The following is a 22471-nucleotide window of genomic DNA, read 5'->3' on the forward strand; positions in this document are numbered from 1 at the left end:
CCCAGGGACTGTGACAAACGGTAACAACATCACAACCGTGGCCATCGAAGCTGCACAACAATGAAAGGCAACTAGCTTGAACGCATGAAGCAGCCTCCTGGGACGGGACCGAACCGAATGCCCACGCTGGCACCATGTGGGCACAACTGGCTGGTCTGAGGTGCTGGACGGTCACCACCCAGCTCACTTTCTGACCAGCTTCTAAGACACCATTTCGGTTCACCCCACGATTGCTCTGGGACGCACCTCTCAGCTGCCTCACGTGGCCTGCCAGGCTTTGGGCCGCCATCTGGCTTTAATAATCAATCTTAAAGTAAAGCTAGGCCACAGCCTTGGGCTGGCAAGTCTTTATTCAACCCTCTTTGGAGTGAAGAAACGGAAGAGAATTTGTCACCCTGTCTTCTCAGGGCCCTGTGTTTCTATTCATTGTACTGGGTGTCCCCCTTTCTCTGTGCAGGTCATGCATACAACCGATGACACAGACAAAAGCCAGCCGTGGGGAGTATTCAGACAGCCAGGACATCAAAGCCAAAGTAAATTCCTAAGACGCAGCCCAATCAACCAGTGATATAACCTAACAAAGCCTCCCTTACAAAAAGCAGTCCTGCAGCACTTCAGAAACTCTTCAGTTAGGTCGTAAGCCTTCTGTCACGGCTCCCCCGCAAAGCCTCTGTTCCCACAGATTGCACTTAGCAGCAGATGCACTCCTGGGAGAGTGTAATATACATATCTGGTGTTTCTTTAAAATTACTCACAAGGCTAGTGAGTCAATGAAGCCACAGAATCCTCCTGCCCCTGAGAAACTCCCTCAACTCATTGGCTCTGAATAACCATAGGTGGATTACCCCAAGGGCCACAGTCAGTCGGTGCCCCTAGAAAAATCTGCTCCTGGCTGCAGCCGAGGTCTGGAGCTCTCGCTACTTGGGGACACTGAGCTCCTCTGGTTTTGGGGCTGAAGTGGAGGGGGAAACAGGAGTAAGAGGCAGGTGGAATGGGGGCAGGACCACAGATGGAAGGGTTGAGGTAAGGCTTTGGTTCTGGTGCCAGAGGGAGAGCTCCCCTTTTGCTCCAGCCCAGGACACCTTGATACACTGCTGTGATCGACACTGCTGACTGCTGAGATCACAGCGCATGTGCCTAGGGCTGGCTGCCCTCCACTCACAGAAGGTGCTCAGTACTAACTGCACTTCACATTCATGGCCTAAAGGACAGATTTTTCAAAGGTCTGAATGGCAATTAGGGCCCCCTAAATTAGGGCTGTAAAGGCTCTGAGCCATTGAAAATTCCTCCTACATTTTACAAAGCTGAGAGGTCGGCTTACACCTGGAACTGCCTATGTATGCTCAGGGTCAAGGCTGTGCCTGCAAGTCAGTCAGCTGTGTGCACAGCTACCCATTTGCACATGCAGCTGCAACCTTATAACACAAATACAGTTGCAAAATTGTGCACAGAATTGTCTCTTCAACATTCCAAGAAAGATGATGGAAGTCAGCCTCGCAGCCCTGGCACGAGGGTGGAGATTCTTCCCATTTCCAAAAGGGCTGCGCCATCGATGCTTGGCACAGCTGATACTCTGATGTAATAGACTTGCACAGGACTGCACAATGAGTCTGTGGCAGAGCTATGACTGGCCCCACCCATGTGCTTGCCCCTGCGGACCAGGTTGCTCCCTGGATCTTTTGCACTTTTCATGGGTTTTCGTTGTTCTAAGCTTTGCAAAGCACAGATTTTAAAATCAGTTCAGGAAATCCAAGTGACATTCTCCTGCCCCCATCCATGACCCAACACTCCTCTCCTGCACCTCCAGGCTCCACAGCACCGGGATGTCCAGTTGTTTCTCTGGTGTGGACAGTGTAGAGGGTGAGTTACAGGAGTAAGAGCCCAAGACTACAGAAAGCAGCTCTGTGTCAGCAGGTGGCACTGTTATCCTCTCTCTCTCACCATTATAGAATGATAACAGACATTTATTGAAGGCTTGATTACTCCAATCAGCAAAGTCTCCATCCTGAAAGGGATTTGCCGCCAGGCAGCCTTGGATTTATCAGCTTACCACTCAGATGTTTTTTTTTTTATTAGTCTAGCTCCAAAAAAGACACATAAATTGCTCATTTTCCAAGCCATTGGAGGAGGCAGGGAGGAGGCAAGAAAAAACAAATCCACACAAGGGGAAGAAAGGCAAAGCTCCTTTCTGCATGACATGCAAGGCCTGGCACCTGCTGTCAACTTCCTCCTTCATGCACACACATTCCCTCTGGGTGTAGGGATGATTTAAGTTCAGTGAAAAGGCTTAGCCATTTACAGGCTCCCTGGGCCACTTTCCTCCTGCTAACGCTGCTGCCAAGCAGTGTGTCTGAGCAGCAGCATTCCTGGCCTGGCTGTGGCGTGAGGTCTCCCCTAATACCTGGAACAACCCTTCAATCCCACAGAGACTCTGCCTGTGTTACAGATCTCACCCTTTGCACAAGGGGGCCCTGCCACAGAAAGGGAGAGAACACATGGCTACCTATTGATGTCACGCTTCTTCTGCCCTAGAAGGGGCCCAACAACTACCCTGCAAGCTCTCTAGACAAAAGGGGCCAGATCACATTGCACACCTCCCACTGATCTAGTCTAAGGCAGGATGGAGAGGGACTGCTGTGTGCCTACGGGCCAGACCAGGGAGGCCACACAGGGAAGGGGAGAGGGTCACATGGAACACCTGAGATAAGGCTGCTGATCCCACCTCCATGAACTGGGAGTCCAAGCAAGCCAGGCAGCATTCACAGGCATGGCCAAAGGCTAGGAGCTGAGTGGGGAGGGAATTGTCAGTGCCGTGTTCTGTTCGCACATCCACGATAGCACTTGGGAGCGAGAGATGTGTCTGGTGTCTTGGCCAGCTCCATGCCTTTGCCAGCAGGAGGCTGGCTCCTCTCAGCTAAAGCTCTCCCAGCACTGTGAAGGCCTTGGGTGTGTGATGAAGCACAATGAAAACAAGTTCAGAAAGTGTACCACGTTTTCCACCCTGAGATTCTTGTTCCCCAGCTCATGTCTGCCAGAAGTGCTCTCCCAGCCTCAGAGCAGCAGGCATCCAGGGGACATGCACCCACCAAGCCAAGCACCTAGAAGGGCCACTGCAGGCGTACATCCAGGATTGTTCTCACACTAAGCTGCAGAGAGCATCAGAAGTACCAGAGTCAAGCTCCTTTGGGCTGCTTTCAGCTAGGTCCATCCTTACTCATTCATGGCATCAGCAGGGCGGGAACACTGTCCACTCCCCTTTTCTCTCCTTCCAGCCTAACTCTTGGCCACACAGAATTTAGCCTGACTCCTTGCTCCAACTGGGGCTGTGATACACAAGCGCTCCCGTTGTCTCAAGCTGCCTCTGCCCTTCACTCGGTGCACAGCCCTTCACTGAACTGTCAGTCAGGAGCTGACCTGGGATAAGAGACCTAGCCAGGCTGGCACAGGCAGTCAAGCCCCAGCACCAGCCTCACTCACTTCACTTCCAGATCTGAGCTAGGAATCAAATGTCCATGGCAGGATTTCACAGCCCCTGAAACTCCCCTGGGTTTCTCTGATTGCCAGGGAAGATGAGTCAGGCCACACGAGGGCAGTTTGCTATTCTACTGGATCACAATTTGTTTAATGAGAGCAGCAAGGAGATCCAGATCCATTCTAGTTGTTGGACACCCTGCCTCCTGTTCAATGACTTAGAGGGAGGGAGCCGGGCCAGTGCCTGGAGCTGCAGTCCCCAGTGTCTGCAAACTGACTCACTGTAGCTGCGTCTACACATGCACGCTACTTCGAAGTAGCGTCACCAACTTCGAAATAGTGCCCGTCGCGTCTACACGCGTCGGGCACTATTTCGAAGTTAACTTCGACGTTAGGCGGCGAGATGTCGAAGTCGCTAACCTCACGAGGAGATAGGAATAGCGCCCTACTTCGACGTTCAACGTCGAAGTAGGGACCGTGTAGACGATCCGCGTCCCGCAACGTCGAAATTGCTGGGTCCTCCATGGCGGCCATCAGCTGGGGGGTTGAGAGATGCTCTCTCTCCAGCCCCTGCGGGGCTCTATGGTCACCGTGGGCAGCAGCCCTTAGCCCAGGGCTTCTGGCTGCTGCTGCGGCAGCTGGGGATCTATGCTGCAGGCACAGGGTCTGCAACCAGTTCTCAGCTCTGTGTATCTTGTGTTGTTTAGTGCAACTGTGTCTGGGAGGGGCCCTTTAAGGGAGCGGCTTGCTGTTGAGTCCGCCCTGTGACCCTGTCTGCAGCTGTGCCTGGCATCCCTATTTCGATGTGTGCTACTTTGACGTGTAGACGTTCCCTCGCTGCGCCTATTTCGATGTTGGGCTGAGCAACGTCGAAGTTGAACATCGACGTTGCCGGCCCTGGAGGACGTGTAGACGTTATTCATCGAAATAGACTATTTCGATGTTGGCTGCACGTGTAGACGTAGCCTGTATGTGCAACTGCACCGAAACTTGCGTCACACATCTGAGGAGGCTCTTGCCTGACATGTGACACAAAAGCTATTTGGACGCCAGGGGACTGACTTGCACAGTGAGCTCCAATGCCCAACTGATGCACATTGTCTTCTTGCAAGCTCAGCTTGTGTGGGAAACAGAAGCAATCAGAAGATTCCAGCATCCCCGCAGGAATGCCTTTCTGACCTTTCATCACTGCTATGAAAGCTGGAACGGGTGTAAACGGTGAATGTGAAAGGGAAACGGAGCAGTGCTGGTGCCAGCAGTTCAACCCCAGGCTCACATGCAGGTGAGCCTGTCCAAGCTGACGTGTCCCTGCAGTCACATTATGCACTGCAAGCTGGCCTGGCTCCTCTGCCCAAGAGTGAAGGGGGCATGTCCTCAGAACTCAGACTCCCATGTAGAAGCCAAACACCCAGCAGCAGGTCCCAAGTGTTTATTTCAGCTCTGTGTAGCATCATCATCAGGGGACTGGAGCCCCTGATCTCCCTACATTTCAGTCTCCAATTTCACTTCAAATGATGACTTTAATCAACAAAGGAACAGGACTGCCTGAGACCTCAACAAGTTCTAAAGAGGCAAAAAATGAGCAAAGGTTGGGTAGCTGGTGTACAGTGCTATAATTTTCCCAGCTGATTAGTGCTATAGTTGAAATTGATGAATAGCCAGCAATAACCCTAAGCCTAAGGAGAAACTACAGGCAGCAAACAGAGAGCTCTACAGTCCAGGCCTCAGGGACAAAGACCTCCGTCCTCTGGCAGCATGGTCATTAATCCAGAACAGCACATATCTAGAGGGGCTGGGGACAAAGCACAGGGTGAGCTTAGCAGAGTGCCAGCCAAATGCTCCTGGGGACACAGCTACACCTTGACCTTACCTACAGTTCCTTTGCTCTCTCTATGATCCCAAAAACCTCTGATCCCCTGCCACAAAGAGAGTTCGCAATGCCCCCACACCTAGCTGCTCACAGGACAACAGAGCCCTGGCCAGTACTTTGTTGCTGGCTGAATGTGGCAGCCACACATCCCACTCATTGTCCCTTCTGCTTGCCAAGCTAGGCAGGCGCTTGGCTTTCATGGGGATATGGGCTTGCCAGTGCCATAGCTCCTTGACGACTTGGCATGGCTTTGAGTTTCTAACAGCTATGCCAGACACTCTCCCAGCTGGAAAGCAAGCCTGGCATACAAAAGGCCACCTGCTCACTGACAGACTATCAAAGCCCCTCCCTTGCACTCCTTGCTGGGCATCCCTCCCCCATATGCTCCAGGCTGTGCTGGCACTTCCCCAAGCACTAGTTACAATTCTAGATTTCAGGACAAAGCACCAGAACACCAAAGAAAACTCTGAGTGGATCCAGTCACAGACAGATTTATCCAGAGACTGATCCTTGTCGAGGCCCAGTGCAAGGTCCTCCTACATTAACAGGGCAGGGAAAGGAACAGTAGAAAGACAAAACCCCATGTGCATTCCAGAAAGGGAGAAGAGCAGATTCCTCATGTGCCTCAGGGACCTGCCATGCAGACCTAATGCTTCTAGGAAGCACTAGGAACTGCAGTGACAGCTGCCTGCTGGAATGATGGGCAGACATGCTCAAGCTGTGTCTACACTACAAGATAAAATCAAATTTAAAGGAGTTAGCTCAATATTAAAACTTTACTGTCTTCACTGTTAATACTATTAGCTTAATTTATTAAGCCGTAACACCAATAACAAAATGTCGATATTACGGGATGGGCATAGTAGCAATTACGAATTTAAAATCTCAAATAAAGGAGAGTGTGGAAGTGCCATATCCTTAATTTGAATTTACTAGCCTCCAGAAGTACCCTATATATATCCCACACAGCTACGCAGTGTCCCTCCATGTATGGCAGCTTCCTTCTCTGCTGCTCTCCATCCAGGTGTGTAGGAAGAAGGCCACAGGAAGCCCGCAAAGTTTTGATTGAATTGGAATTGGAATTGGAATTGGAATTCAGCAGCACCCAGCCCTGCAAATATAAAGGGCGCAAATTACGAAAAAATTCCTCTATCCATTGCATCACACCACATTGGTAGCCACTGCACTGCTTCGGTAGCCATCTACTGCAATCATGAGCACTCAGGGTAGCGATCTACCTAGCACTTCTCAGGCGCCCCAGCTGGGACCCACCAGGAGATTCTGGATCTTCTTGCAATTTGGGGAGACCAATCGGTGGTAAAGAGACTTCAGGTGGCCAAGAGAAACGTGGCCATCTATGATCAGATGTTGCATGAGATGACTGCCTGAGGTTACTCCCAGGACTCTATGCAATGCCGGCTGAAGGTGAAAGCACTCCCCAGGCCTATCAAAACATCCGGGAAGCCAATCAGTGGTCAGGGGCAGCTCCACGGACCTGCCGCTATTATGAATATTTGCACATGCTTATGGGGAGTGATCCCTCCACTGAGCCCAGACTTAATTATGACGCTTGTGGAGGCCTTGGTATGGAGTTCGCGGTGAGCCCAGAGGAGCTGGGTGCCCCGAAGAAAGAGGGCAATGGAGAGGAGGAAGGGGGCAATGAGCAGGGGACCGAGGAAGTTCTTCCAGATAGAACTCTTCACCATAGACCTGGAACCAGTTCTCTCCATGCTGGGTCCCTCCACACTGGGCTCCTCCACAGCAGTCCCTGAGCCCCCTGGAGCAAGCTGTTCCAGTGAGTATTTATTCTGCATGCTAGAAGCGGGTTGGGGGATGGGTATAGGTACCAGGTTGGGTATGACTACAGGTTTGCTATGGTTCTGTGCTCCTCAGAACAGCGTGTTAATATTTCTGGGGATGGAGCACTTCTTCTTGTTGGAGATGTCCTCGAAGACCACATCCAGGCATGCTTGTATTTTTTTCCATGAGGTTCTTGGGCAGGCCTGACTTGTGGCCTCTCTGGTAGCACACTTTGCTATGCCAGGCAACCAGATTAAATCGGGTGTCATGGTGCCACACAGTAGTTTAACGAATTTTCCAGGTTTTTGGTCACACAGCATGAGCAGGTGTACTTTCTCCATATCTGTTAGTTTTAGGAGGGTGATGTCTTCTTTGGCAAGCTGCAGAAGCATGGGAACTTGCATCCCACCCCCCCGCCTTTTTTTTCAAAACATGCTTCCTGCCCCTTTACATTTGCCTGAAGCAGCTCTGTTCCCCACTCCCCAACACAGTTTGAAGGCTCTGCAAGGCATCTCCCCTCCCTTGTCTCTTTCCACCCACCATTTCTTTTCATTTTTCAGGAATCCCTCGCGCCACGTGGCAGTCGGGCTCTCTGGGTCGTTTCCACCCCAACATGTCCATTTCCACTCAGCATTTCTTTTTATTTTTCAGGAATCCCCCACAACACATGGCTTCTGGGCTCTCTGGGTTGTCTCCACTCAGCATGTCCCTTTCCATCCAGCATTTCTTTTCATTTCTCAGGAACCCCCATGGCCCACAGATGCTGGGTTCTCTCAGTCATCTCCACCCCTTATGTCCCTTTCCACCCAGCTTTTCTTTTTACTTACAGGAATCCCCCATTCTACACTGCTGCCAGGCTCTCCAGGTCGTCCCCACACGCCACGACGTTTTCCATCCAGCATTTCTTTGGATTTTTTTTTTAACATTAGCTTTATTGTATATCAACCCCCCCACCCCGCCAAGCAGCCGTCCATGCAGCTGTAATTGAACCCTCCCAGCATCCCCTCTATGTGGCTTCATCACTGGAGAGGATTGTTTCAGGAACATCTGAATTTTTTTTTCCCTGTCCCAGGACACCTGGAGGCTTCCCCTGCTTTGCAGCCCTCCACTTCCCCTGAAAACTGGACAATTCCTTATAGCTTACCATATCCACAAAGAAATGTGCTGGATAAGTGATGGTAAATGATGTATTATGGAATGCACGCTTACTATACCATCCTTAATAAGCCTTCAGCGATCTTCAAAAAGGAAAGTACCCCTGATAGTAGACACAGAGACCCATTCATTCCATTTGAAAGCACATTATATGAACTGTATCACTTCCCAGAGCCAATGCTCAGCGTAGGAGAAAGGAACAGCAGGAGAAAGAGATGCAAGCAGGATGTCATCCTGCAGCTGGAGCAGAATGAAGCTGAGCACACCAAACAGATAAAGGACACTGCTCAGTGGTGTCATAGTACAGCTCAGTGGCATCAGAATAAAGCTGAGTTTCAGCAGCAAATGCTTGACTTCCAGCAACAGCAAGCAGCAAAGCAGAGTGAGGCCATGGCAAAGCTCGTAATGGCAGTTTCAGAGGAAAGGGAGGTCCTGTGCTCCCTGTTGCAGCTGCAGAGAGACTCAGAACACAACAATCCAGGAGCCGATTCCTAGTGTCCAGAGTTCCTTGAAGAGAGGTCGCCCATCCCCCCCATCATTGCAGTCCCCAAATGCGGGGAGGAAGGGTAAGGATAGTCTACTGCTCCAGGAGCAAGGTCCACAGCAAAAGACAGTTCAAGCACTCTTGAGAAGGTTCCTTTCCCCTACCATGGAAATCTCTCCTCCCCCCAAAATAAAATCATTCCTTTGAGCTTGGTGTGATTTTGTGGCCCGCAGGAGTGGTAGGGAACACAAACCATATTGGGGGTTGGGGGAAGGCTGAAGACACAACTGCCCACTGATACTCCCAGGTCTGCAGCGGACGTGCAGCTGATGAAACAGGGCAGGCTGAAGGAGGGCTGAAGGCACAGCTGCCCGCCACATGCATTCTACATACAGCAACTTAATCTCCTCCCACCAGGTAAAAGCATTCATTCATTAAGACACGGTATGATTTATTGGCGTTATGACAGAAAAATACTTTAGTAGCATGTGCACTACAGATCATTCGTGAACCTAAGTTTTAATGTGTCCCTAACTGCTGCCACCTCAGTATGAATACTGGTGGCTGGTTGCGTAGGCAGCTGCAAGTAAACCCTGCCTATGGCCTCAGCTTCCGAATTCCAGATTGACAGGAAAGTCTCCCACCTGAATTCATATGCGTTGTGCAAAATAGCACATGCTCTAATAACAGTGGGGACATGGGCTACGTCTACACGTGAAGCCAACATCGAAATAGCTTATTTCGATGTAGCAACATCGAAATAATAACGTCTACACGTCCTCCAGGGCTGGCAACGTCGATGTTCAACTTCGACGTTGCGTGGCACCACATCGAAATAGGCGCTGCGAGGGTACGTCTACACGCCAAAGTAGCACACATCGAAATAAGGGTGCCAGGCACAGCTGCAGACAGGGTCACAGGGCGGACTCAACAGCAAGCCGCTCCCTTAAAGGGCCCCTCCCAGACACAGTTGCACTAAACAACACAAGATACACAGAGCTGAGAACTGGTTGCAGACCCTGTGCCTGCAGCATAGATCCCCAGCTGCCGCAGCAGCAGCCAGAAGCCCTGGGCTACGGGCTGCTGCCCACAGTGACCATAGAGCCCCGCAGGGGCTGGAGAGAGAGCATCTCTCAACCCCCCAGCTGATGGCCGCCATGGAGTACCCAGCAATTTCGACGTTGCGGGACGCGGATCGTCTACACGGTCCCTACTTCGACGTTGAATGTCGAAGTAGGGCGCTATTCCGATCCCCTCATGAGGTTAGCGACTTCGACGTCTCGCCGCCTAACGTCGAAGTTAACTTCGAAATAGCGCCCGACGCGTGTAGCCGCGACGGGCGCTATTTCGAAGTTGGTGCCGCTACTTCGAAGTAGCGTGCACGTGTAGACACAGCTATTATGTTCAGAAATGTCCAAACGGTTCAACAAACAGCTGAACCTCGCTTTTAAACTCCCAAAGGAGCATTCAACCACCATTCTGCACCTGCTGAGTCTCTGACTGAAGTTTTTCTTGCTGGTATCCAGGGCTCCTGTGTAGGGTTTATAAGGAAAGGGAGCAAAGGATAAGCAGGGTCGTCCAATATAACAACAGGCATCTCCACATCGCCAATTGTGATTTTCCAACTGGGAAAAAAAGTCCCATCCAGGAGCTTTGTGTACAGCCCAGAATTTCAGAAGATGTGTGCATCATGAAGTCTTCCTGACCATCCAAAGCTGAAGTTGGTGAAATGACCTTTGTGATCTACCAACCCTGCAACACCATTGGAAAGTATCTCTTTCAGTTTATATACTCAGAGGCCAGGTGGTCCAGGGCCATGACGGGGATGTGTGTGACATCTATTGCCCCACTGCAGTCAGGAAACCCCTGGGCAGCAAAGCCATCCATTATAGCCTGTACATCTCCCAGGGCCACGGTCTTCTGGAGGTGACGCTGACAGATTTGCTTGGGCCACCTGAATCACCACGGATCCCACTGTAGATCTGCTCACCCCAAATTGATTTGCCACATACCAGTAACTGTCCAGCATTGCAAACTTCCACAGTACAATTGCCACTCACTTCTGAACTGTTACAGCCAGCCTCATTCTTGTGTTGCTGCATTTTGGGGGGGGACCAGCACGTTACAAAGTTCCTTAAATTGGACGTGTGCATGCAAAAGTTCTGCGCCCACTGCTGGTTGTCCCAGGACTCCAAAACAATGTGGTCCCACCAGCGTGTGCTGGTCTCACAAGTCCAAAACCACTGCTCCACTGTCACCAATGCATCCAGGGCAGCCAGGACCGCAGTTGGGGGATTTGCTTTTCTAAACCATCGTCATCATCATCATCATGATAGTGAACCATCACTGAGCTTTGTAATTGAAGGCAAAACAGTGTGACAGCCAGCGTGGTTGCTGAAATGATGTGGGCTAGGAGTTGAAACATTTGGGGATCCATGCTTGTGCTGGAATGCTGCAGCAGGAAATGCTGCTATCTCCAGCTCATTTTCACGTGGTTACTTGTGTTTTGAATTCTGGGACAGTGCGTTGCATTCTGGGATTCAAATATGAAATGTCTACAAGCAACCTGAGCTAAGGCACTGTGGGACAGGTACCCAGAATGCACCACTGATGCTGTCAAACTTGCACAGGGCAATGAGGATGCGGAAACTTGACTCGGAAAAGAAGTGTGTCAAATTTCAAGATGCTTTATGGCCTCTTAATTAGAATTCATAATAATGAGGTTAAAAAATCAAATTTATTCACCATCGAATTTATCTCATAGAATAGACACAGCCTCAGGCTGTGGAGCACAGAGAAGCTCCTCTGCCACTCTTTCTAAGAGGTGTGATACCAGAACCTCAGGAGATTACTGCAGGGGCAGCACGTTATTGAACCTGGTTCTTATTCTGACCAGCTCTGTTCTCAGCTGCGCCCTGGGGGTCAAGGTCACATGTGTTCCCTGACAGCATTTCTATCACCCTGTCGTGACAGGAGGCAGCACCATACACACCAGAAAGGAGCTCCCGGAAACAAAGCATCTGTCTGCACTTCTGATTGCTCCCCTTGGCTGGTGACAGCACTAGCTCTCACCTGTTGAAGAGATTATTCCGGCTGACCATTCGCAGGAAGCCAGTGGGATCAGTTACTGAGTTCAGTTTATTGTTCATCTCCTCAAACTGCTGGTCCATGATGTCCCCAGCTTCGCTCTCTGTCTCGCTGCTGGCACAGGCTCTGAGGTGGAAACAAAAGAGAAATGTCAGCAAGGCAAAGCGGTACATCAGCTGCAATGTAAACACTTGCGGGGTGAGAACAGAACTGAGGCTAGGTCCCCTCTAGCCCAAGGTCTGTTCCGTTCTGCTGGGCAGAACCAGCGACAGGAGAATAACCCACTCCTCTGCACGGCTCAGGGCTCCAGCTGCAAGACTCCTACTGATGGAAATCCTGGAACAAAAATCCCACAGCCTGAAACAGAAGCCTCTGCAAAACCCTGTCTCACACCAGAGTGTGCCTCATGTTTCTGGAGTCCCACTGAGGCTCTCTTACCTAGCATGTCTTATCAGCAGATCTCAAAGCACTTCACTAAGCAAGTCAATATCACTACACCCAGATTACAGACAGTCAAACTGAGACAAAGAGCAGGGAAGTGGTTTCTCTCAGGTCACCCAGCAGAGTTAGAAATAGCACCCATGTCTTCTGAGGCCCCAGCCAGCCACTACGACATACTGCCTCACAGCTATGACAGCCAGTGTGGACTTCAGCCTAATATTTACAGCTTGGCCACCAGGCCTGCCTTGTGTGCAGAGAAATTCGGCCAGGACAGCTGGGTCAGCTCCTCCCTGGGCTTCTTCCCCACATTTGGGAGGTTGGAGGGAGATGCTTGGATGGAGGATTATGCACAAGGTATCCTTTCCTGCCCACTTTCTTGCTTGACTCCTGCTCATTCTGTAACCTCTGGGCTGCCAATGGCAGAGTGTGAGATGCTTATGAGTCCACCCATGCTCCTGGCCCTCAATCAGAGTAGTGACAAGCTGCAATGCACTCAGCTGGCCCCTACAGGGCTGACAAGTCTGGCGGATATGCTCGGCACTGGCTGCACAGGCATATGTGAAGACCCGCTCTCTCATTCCTGCCTGCTGTTTAAAAACTGGGCCACCATCACTGCCTTTGGGTTTTTACGAAAAAGACTCTGGAGCAGAAAATAATGAACAGAGAGAGGCTGATGCTGGCTGACTGAAGATGAGAGAAGGGGAAGGCATGAACTTCACCTTCATGGCTGCCACCCTCCACCTTCTTGGTCCTGATCAGACCCAGATGATACTGCTACCTGCACTGGCTCTGGCTAAATCCCAAACATAAACTTGGAAGGGAGTCTTTGTCTCTCAGCCCCTACTTCCCATGAGTCCTTTCCCTCCATCACCTTATATCTTCTTTTCTCAATCCCTCTTCTTTTGCTTCCTGTCCAACACAAGTCTGAGTTAGCTGGCCAAGACTGTATATTTTGCAACAATGCTGTAAGCCTCTGACCAGAAAGAGGTGATAAAAGCAGTGCCCTAAACAACCATAAACAAATTTGTCAGGTCTTGCTGTGGCTGTAAAACCACCTCCCTGGCTTCTGTGGTTATAGGTGAAAATCAACACCAGACACAAAATCTTCAGTTTCACTCCTTTCTTTCCTTTCTTTTCCCTTTGTCTTATTTTGTCTTCTCAGGAAACAGGATCAGACTTGTCAGCGCTAACCAAGCTTAACCCCTTCTCTCTTCTGATAAAAGAACAGTTCTTACAGTCTTTGATACCATCTAAACAACGAGCCAACAGAGGTAGTGGGGCTTTCCTTTTTAAAAACTCACTACAGCTAAGGGGTGCTGGTAAAACAAACCCCTGACTTGATACTTTACATTTCAGGTGGCTGAACTCTTTTCTTTGTCTTTCCTGTGTCTCTAAGAAAAGTTTATAAGGACTTTAGCTGGTGTTTGCACCAGAGTACCTAGCAGACTGAGGTTTCCCCCAGAACCTTGTTTAGAATAAGTGCTGGACAGTGACTGGGTCAGATCAACACCTTTGGCCCAGATAGTCTCTCGACATTCACACAGCACTGCATCCTGGGTACACTGTCAAGGAACCAAGAACCACAAACAATCCCCTGCAGCAGAATATACTGTGCCATGAGGCAGGAGGGCTAAGTAATAGCCCACATTCTCCAGCACGCACTCTCCCAGACATTTCACTAGCCTTGCTGTTAACCACATCCTCAAATCCTATCACTGGAGAAGGCAACTATCATCCACCTAGTTCAGAGACCGGTCACTTCAGCTGCATAAGGACAATTAGCAGAGGTGGCAACAAAGCCAAATCTCACATGACCACACTGGCTTTCAGACTGAATGTGCCAAATTCTTCGCACGGGATCCACAACAAGGGCGGCAGTAATGTTGCACACATCTGGCATTTTTCATCTTACTCGTGTTTGACTTTGCATCCTAAATAACACTCTTTGAACACCTTTTGGTACATATGTCCCTGAGGTGTGGGGCGTTTGTGTGTGTGCGTGGAGGGGGAAGGAATTAAGGAAAATGTATTAACAAGTTACGTTGTGTGCAATTGTAACCCACCCACCTCTCTGCCAATAGTACATGATTTGCATAGATGCCTCACACAGAGCTGCCCAAATCTTAGGAGCTATGCATATGCCCTCCAGAGTGGGCACTTGGAACACAGTGGGTCTGGTTACTGCCAGCGGAAAACAGAGTCTGCTGTTTGATGGCATCTGCCTGCTATGGTTCTCCCCAGAAATGAAAATGTCCACGAGAGCAGCTGGGATGGAGGCTGGGTGAACCCAATGCCACACTCAGGGTGCTCTGCAAAAACAACACCCCTGATCTTTATTCTGTCACTATGTCAGGCCCTCACTCTGCCATATGGGTGCATTTGTGCTGGCACAGGTGTTGTGTATTCAAGGCATGCAAACACCCACGTGAAAAGTTGATTTGATGGTGCACATATGCCTATCTTGCAAATGCGTGCACATCCGTCTGTGCATGAGAATATATGTCTGCCTCTTTGTTTCTCTTCCCCTGCACACCTGTGCTCTCCCTCTCTAAAGGCTACATGTTTGTGGCTTTAAGGACGAATGACAAACCAAGGAGGAAAGGCAGATTGTGAAATGGGAGGTGGGTAATCGGATCATGTGCAGCTTGTCCCCGAGAGGACCGCTGTCGAGAGACGGGTATCCTCTTGGAATACCCTGTGTAGGGCATAATGCTTGGCGAAGGTGTCATAGGATGACCACGTCGCCGCTCTTCAGATGTCTTTTAGCGCAATGCCCTTGAAAAAGGCTGTTGATGCCGCCACCGCCCTAGTGGAGTGAGCCCTGGGCGTGGCCAGTAAAGGAGTCTTTTTGAGTTTGTAGCACATTTTTATGCAGGATACGATGTACTTCGAGATTCTCTGCGAAGAGAGACCTTCTCCTTTTGATTTGGGAGCGAGAGAGACTTGGAGTCTATCTGTTTTCCGGAAGGACTTAGTCCTGTCTATATAGAAAGCCAGCGCCCTCCTCACATCCAGGAGCTATAGGCGCGCCTCTTTGTTGGAGTTATGAGGCTTTGGATAACGAAGGTAAAACTATAGGTTCGTTAATACGAAACTCTGAAGAAACTTTGGGAACAAAGGCTGGATGCAGCCGTAAGGTTACCGCCTCCTTGGAAATTACTGTGCAGGGTGGCGTTGTCATGACTGCCGCAAGCTCGCTCACCCTGCGAGCTGACGTGATTGCAAGAAGAAAGGTCGTCTTTATCGTAAGGAGACTGAGGGAAACCGTGGCTAAGGGTTCAAATGGTGGTCCCGTTAGCGCATTAAGCACCAGGTCCAAGCTCCACGAAGGTGGAAGCGGTTTCCGAGGGGGGTATAGGTTTACCAGCCCTTTGAGGAACCTGGTAACCATGGAATGGGCAAACACTGTGTGCCCTTCCTCTTCATGTCTGAAAGCCAATATAGCGGCAAGGTGGACCCTTCAACGAGGATAGGGAGAGTCCGCCTCTCTTGAGGTCCAGTAAATACTCTAGTATTACAGGTATATGCGCAGCAAGGGGGGCTAATTGCTTGGTAGAACACCATGCAGTGAATCGAGTCCATTTTTGCTTATAGGGTTTCCTGGTGGAAGTCCTCCTGCTACTTTCTAGGACTGGTTGCACTCCCTCCGTACGCGTGCTCTCTAGGGAGCTGAGCCAATGATTAACCATGCTTGCAGTCGCAGGCCTCGGGGGTGTGGATGCACTATGGAACCCTGGGCTGCGTGAGCAGATCCGGCACCACCGGGAGGGGCATCGGTGGACAGTCCGACATGCGCAGGAGTAAGGGGAACCATTGCTGTCAATCCCACGTTGGGACTACTAGGATCATTCGGGCTCTCTCTCTCCTGGCTTTCTGCAAGACTTTGTGGATAAGCACTGTGGGAGTAAAGGCGTAGAGCAGGGGGCCCCTCCACGAGATCGCAAATGCGTCCCCCAGTGGCCCCCGTCCCAGTCCTGCCCTGGAGCCGTATTGTGGGCACTTCTTGTTGTGTTGAGTGGCAAACAGGTCTACCTGGGGAAAACCCCATGCGTGAAAAATCGGTCGTAGCAGATCGGAACGGATCTGCCACTCGTGTGTGAGTGTGAAGCGCCTGCTCAGCTGGTCTGCCTTCACATTGTGAGCGCCCGGTAAATACGAGGCTTTTAAGGTTATATTGTTGGCGATACACCAGTTCCACAATCGGACTGCTTCCGCACATAAGGCACGGGACCGAGCTCCTCCTTGCTGATTTATATAAAACATGGTGGAGGTATTGTCTGTACTGATCCCGACTACTTGCCTTGTATAAGGTCTCGAAAGTGTTTGCAGACGTTGAACACTGCTCTGAGCTCCAGTATATTTATGTGCAGTGACTGTTCCGTGGAGGACCACAGTCTTTGCGTCACCTTTTCGCCCATGTGTGCTCCCCACCCTATGTGGGAGGCGTCAGTAGTGAGAAAAACAGATATTTGTGGTTGGTGAAAGGGCACCCCCTGTTAGCATGTTCTTGGGGTTCACCCACCATTGCAGGGATCTGCGCACCTCTGTCGTGGGCGACACCACCCTGTGGACAGTGTGTGCTGCCAGTTTGTAGACGCTCACCAGCCAGTGCTGCATGCTACGCCTATGCAATTGGGCATTCTGTACCACAAATGTTGCTGCTGCCATGTGGCCCAGCAGCTGTAAGCACGTCAGAACCGGCACCATAGGGCTGAAGGTGATGACTTGCACGAGGGAACCAATGGCGCGAATGCGGGCATCTGGTAGATAAACCCTTGCTGTGATGGAATTTATATGTGCCCCTATGAACTCTATGTTCTGTGCGGGGTCTATCTTTGATTTTGACAGATTGATGACTAGGCCCAGTGAAGAGAACGTGTCTGCTGTGACGCGTATCATGAGAAGTACCTCCTCCTTCGAGGCCCCTTTCAGTAGGCAGTCTTCTTTTTTTTTTTTTTTTTTCCACATATGGGAATATAAACACCCCCTGTCTGTGCACTGCCAAGGTCTTGGTGAAGACTCTGGGGGCCGAGGAGAGGCTGAACGGCAGAACCTTGTACTGAAAATGTTCTTTGCCTACCATAACCCGGAGAAAACGCCTGTGAGCCGAGTGAATAGTTATGTGGAAATACGCATCTTGTAAGTCGAGGGCTGTGAACCAATCTCCATCGTCCAGTGCCGTAAGTATAGAGGCGACTGTGATCATCCAAAAGCGATGCTTGCGCAAGTACCGGTTGAGGCCTCGAAGATCTAGGCTGGGCCTCCAGCCTCCTGTCTTTTTCTCTGTGAGGAAGTATCTTGAGTAGAACCCTTTCCCTCGGAGTTGCTCCAGCACTCTTTCCACTGCCCCTATAAGCATAAGATGGCCTACCTCCTGCTTGAGTCTCGCTTCGTGGGAGGCGTCCTTTAGGTGGGGTCTGGGTGGAGGTCGTGGCGGTGGGAGTGACTGGAAGGGAATTGCGTAACCCGTGGCCATGATCTCCAGTACGCATTTGTCTGTGGTGATCTTTTGCCACTGGTCGTAGAATGGTCGGAGGCGATGGTGGAACAGTAGCTTAGGATGACATTGCGCGATGGTAACGATAGTGCAGCCCTTGATCTGTGTGTCAAACTTGTGGCCTTTGGCCCTGCCCCGAAGACGCACGGCTCTGTTGAGAACGTCGCCTGGGAGTTCTGTACTGTTGGTGCTGTTGATGTTGCCCTTGCTTGTAGCCCCTGTGGTACTGGGGACGCTGTGGTTGATACTGCAAACAGCTTCTCCGTGTCAAAGGGGAGATCAACGATCTCCGCCTGCATATCCCTCGGGATACCCGATGTCTGGAGCCAGGACTCCCTGCTCACGACCACTGCCGTAGCTGTTGAGCGTGCTGCCGTATCTGCTATGACTAGGACGATCGGAACTCCCGTCCTTGAGGCCGCGTAGCCTTCTTGCACGATAGCCTTGAGCACCGGTTTTTTGTCCTCTGGAAGCGAGTCCATGAGGGAGGTTAAGCTAGAGTAGTTGTCGAAATTGTGGTTCGCTAGATGCGCTGCGTAATTCGCCATTCTCAACAGTAGGGTGGAGGAGGAGTAGACCTTTCTGCCGAACAGCTCTAGTTTCTTGCCATCTTTGTCCGTTCCCCCTGTTTTGAACTGAGATGTTTTTGATCTCTGTTGAGACGATTCTACCACCAGAGAATTTGGTTGCGGGTGGCTGAATAGGAACTCCATGCCCTTCGCCGGCACGAAGTATTTCTTGTCCGCTCTCTTGTGGACAGGCGGAATAGTGGCAGGGGTCTGCCATATCGTGGTGGCGGACTCCAAGATTGCTTCGTCAAGCGGTATGGCTATTTTAGAGGAGGCCGGAGGTCTCAGATTTTTAAGGAGCTTATGGTGCTTCTCTTGCACCTCTGCTGTCTGGATGCCTTGCGTGAAGGCCACCCTTTTAAACAGCTCTCGGAACTGTTTGAGATCGTCCGGAGGATGGACGTCCCCCGGGGCCGTAGCCTCATCCGGGGAAGACAACGAGGAATCGTTAGGGTACACCTCTCTGGACCCCTACGGGTCCTGTTGACGGTGGTACACCCGCTCGCTAGAAGCTTGCGAGGGAAAATCCCGGGGTTCCAGAACCAACTCCCCCTGAGATATATGAGTCTCTGTCCCCGTTCGCGATTGCCCTCGGGGATACGGAACCGTCTGTGGGGATCTGTCCCTGGTAGTATGCCTATAGTGTCTATGCCCCGCATGATAGGGGTGACCATGGCAACACAGGCACTGCTCCTGGGATGGTGACCTGGACCACTCCCTTGGTGCATACCCCCTATATCTGGGGGAGCGAGATCTTCTGGAGACCTGGGACGCTGGAGAGACCGGTTTGTGATAATACTCAAGTGGCTCGAAGCCCAAGAAGGGCGAAGGTGGTCCAAGCCATGGGGAGGCTGGCTGTAGAAATGGAGATGGGGGCTCCAGATAGGCTAGGGGTGACCCCTGCCTTCTCGTTGGAGTCCGCAGCACTAGCGGAGGGCTCAGAGAAAGCAGCTCTGCAGCCCTGTATGGAGAGGGATTGCGGTGCCATGTTTTCTGTGCTGCCTTTCCCCTCCCCTGTGGGGGTGGCTCTGCCCCCTGACACATCGGGGATTTCGGCCCTGTAGTCTGCACCGCGCTCAGCACGCTCCTCAGCGGTGCCGCGCAGACGGTCTCCCCCGGTGCCTGCAGGCCGCGTGCCTGTGCGCTCTGCGCCGCTGGTTCCCCGGGGCTCGGTGCTGCTGTTTGCGGTGCCGCCAGTTCCGGCGCTTGCTTGGCCGCCGCCCTGCCCTCGGTGCGGGGCAGCTGTTTGATCACCGGAGGCTGAACCTCCGCCACGTGCGTCTCCACGTCACCGCCGATCAGCTGTAGCTGCAGCTGGGGGCTGTGCGCTCCACCCGTCCCGCTCGCTGTTGCTGCCGGCAGGGATCGGGTTGGGGAGATTTTCCTCCGTTTTTGCGCTGATGGGGTTAGGGACGCGGCTTTCCTTTTATGGGCCTCGGAGGGTCCCTCCTGCTGCGGCCGCTCCGGCACGTCTGGCTGGAGGGCCTTGTCAAACAGCAGCATTTTCAGCCGCATTTCCCTGTCCTTCCTTGCTCTGGCTGTTAACTTGGCGCAGAAGGAACATTTCTGAGTGACATGGGATTCCCCCAAGCACCTTATGCACTGACTGTGCCCATCAGATGCTGGCATCGCCTCGTGGCACGACTCACGCTTCTTGAATCCTGAAGAGGACATTGTGGTGAGTCTTTGAGTTGTTAATAGGGTACTTAGCACCTTCTCTGTGCTTGTTCCCCTCTCAGATAAAGCCTGCCGCGGCAGGAGGGCTAATGGCCCTAGGCTCCTGGCCTCCGGTGCTCCGCTTGTTACTAGGATTGGAAGCTTTGAATTCCTTTCCTTTCTTTCTTTGTTTTTTTTTTTTTTCTTTTTTTTTGAAAACAACAGCCAACTAACTTAATCTAAGACTGAAGAAACTTTAAAACAATTAAAAACGTTAAATATGCTAACTCTGGCCGTAGCCTGAGCGGATTCCGTCTGCAGCCGATGGCAGTTAAAGAGGAACTGGCGGGGACCGGATCGCGCATGTGGCTGGGAGTGCGCAAGGGAGTGGCGCGCACCGGCGCATGCGCGGTCCGGCAGAAACTGCTTGGAAGATCCGACCTGCGGCGCCGGGGCGAGCCCGACACCTAACGTGGAGCACCCACGGGGACACTCAAAGAAGAAACATGAATTCATTTGCCCCACACAGCAGGCCCCCGAGACCCCTTGGGAATCACCTGTCCAGACAGGGAGGCAAGGAAATTTCAAAAGTCCTTTGGCCAGTGTTTTTGCTGCAGGGATCTTATTGAATGCAGACATGATCCTCTAATGCCACAGGATGAAGGTACTTCATTCACAGAACTGCAGCTTCTTGCTGAATGCCCTGGGATGGTGTGTGGAAAACTATGAACATTACCAGAGGGATGCTTGGGAATCCCCTCTCCCCAGAGGCAACCAGGCAGCTGTGCTCTGCCTTTAAAGACAGCAAAATAAACCTGGCTAGGCCATGAACTGGGGATTCAAAGTCAAACAGCAGTCTTCCAGCTTTTGCTAACCCCCCTGCTGTGTTTCACATTTAACACTCTCGGCTCTTTGCTGGCAGGGAGAGAATAACTCACAGAGAGCAGGGTCAGGGAGCCTGAGAGAACAGAGGCTCTCCTCTCTTTTGATGGTCTGGCACTCTCAAGTCTGGTGACAACAAGCAAGGGAGAGCCCTACATGGTACCTTCTGGGAAGTAGCTTCAAAGTGGTGTGTGAAGTTCAAGCCACAGAGTGAACAGACTCAGTCTGATGCATCTGATGAAGCGGATCTTTGCCCTCGAGAGCTTATGCTCCAAAATATCTGTTAGTCTATAAGGTGCCACAGGACTTCTTGTTGTTCTTAAAGCTACAGACTAACATGGCTACCTCTCTGAGACTCAGTCTGTGTCATTCCTGCACTGTATGCTGAGTAAGGAAGCTTCTCTCCTGAAAATCATACTAAGCCCTTGGAGAGCTGTGGGACAGACCAGGAGCTCCAGCCTTAGCTATTTGTACCTTGCTGTCTTCTCAGTCCCATAATCCACTTAGTGACAAAGCTGCATGCCACACTGGGGACACACAATGAGGTCCTGCCTCCCTCCATTCCCACAAATCCTGATAAACTTATTTCTGAAGGACACTCCTTCCCAGCCAGTGAATCGGTGGCTGCAGTGCAGGTTCCTAGCAGCTGCCAAGGGCACTTGCTTCTGCCTCCACCTCCTCGGCACAAACATTTTCCTACTAGCTATCATCAGATGCCCCCAGCCTCGTCATTCATTTGCTGAGCCAGAAATGATTATTTCCTCAGGCTCACTGCCATAGTAAACCATTTGCCATTGTAGTGTGACCAGAGGAGAGGGCTGAATGACAAGCCTCAATACAGGAACGGTAGACATGAGAGAAAACCCTCCTGGTGGGCCAACTCACACAGATTGCCTGGTGTTGTGACCTTAGGGTGGGTTCTTTAAATTCAACCTACCAGGAGGAAAATAGCAAGGAAACAAAGCAGCATAAACTCTGGCAAATCAAAGCCACATCTACACGTGCTGGCTACTTCGAAGTAGCCGCGCCAACTTTGAAATAGCGCTCGTCACGGCTACACGTGGTGGGCACTATTTTGAAGTTGACATCGACGTAAGGCGGCGAGACGTCAAAGTCGCTATCCTCATCAGGATCCTCATCAGGATCCTCAACGTCGAAGTAGGGAACGTGTAGCCGTTGCGCATTCCGCAACATCGAAATAGAGGGGTCCGCCATGGCAGCCATCAGCTGAGGTGTTCAGAGACGCTCTCTCCAGCCCCTGAGCTCGATGGTCACTGCGTGCAGCGGCCCCTTAAAGGTCCCCGCCCCCTGCCTTCCTGTGCAGGAAGCTGAGAGAGCGTGCAGGCGGCAGCCCAGCCACGCAGCCAGCCTGCACGCTCCTCTGCAGCCATAACAACCCCCCACTGCTGCGATGGCCGCCCCCCAGCCACCTAAACACCCCCAGGGCACCCACCCAAGCGGAGCCAGGGCTCCCAGACCGGCAGCCAGGCTGGGAAGTGGCAGCGGGGCCCCTCCTGGACAGAGGCCGAGCTTCGGGACCTGCTGGGGCTCTGGAGTGA

At 51.6% G+C, this 22471-nt stretch overlaps 1 protein-coding gene across 2 annotated transcripts in view; it reads right to left on the reverse strand.

The window, feature by feature from the left end:
• The window catches only part of TTC28 (tetratricopeptide repeat domain 28), a 483355-nt gene that overhangs the window by 52532 nt on the left and 408352 nt on the right, over positions 1–22471 (reverse strand). For both annotated transcript variants that reach the window (XM_075012421.1, XM_075012420.1), the window contains one exon: positions 11853–11993. In XM_075012421.1, coding sequence (XP_074868522.1) covers positions 11853–11993 — 141 coding nt within the window. The remainder of the gene's footprint in view (positions 1–11852; positions 11994–22471) is intronic.

Source organism: Carettochelys insculpta, chromosome 18 (genome assembly GCF_033958435.1).
Source record: "Carettochelys insculpta isolate YL-2023 chromosome 18, ASM3395843v1, whole genome shotgun sequence".
Lineage (NCBI taxonomy): Eukaryota > Metazoa > Chordata > Testudines > Carettochelyidae > Carettochelys > Carettochelys insculpta.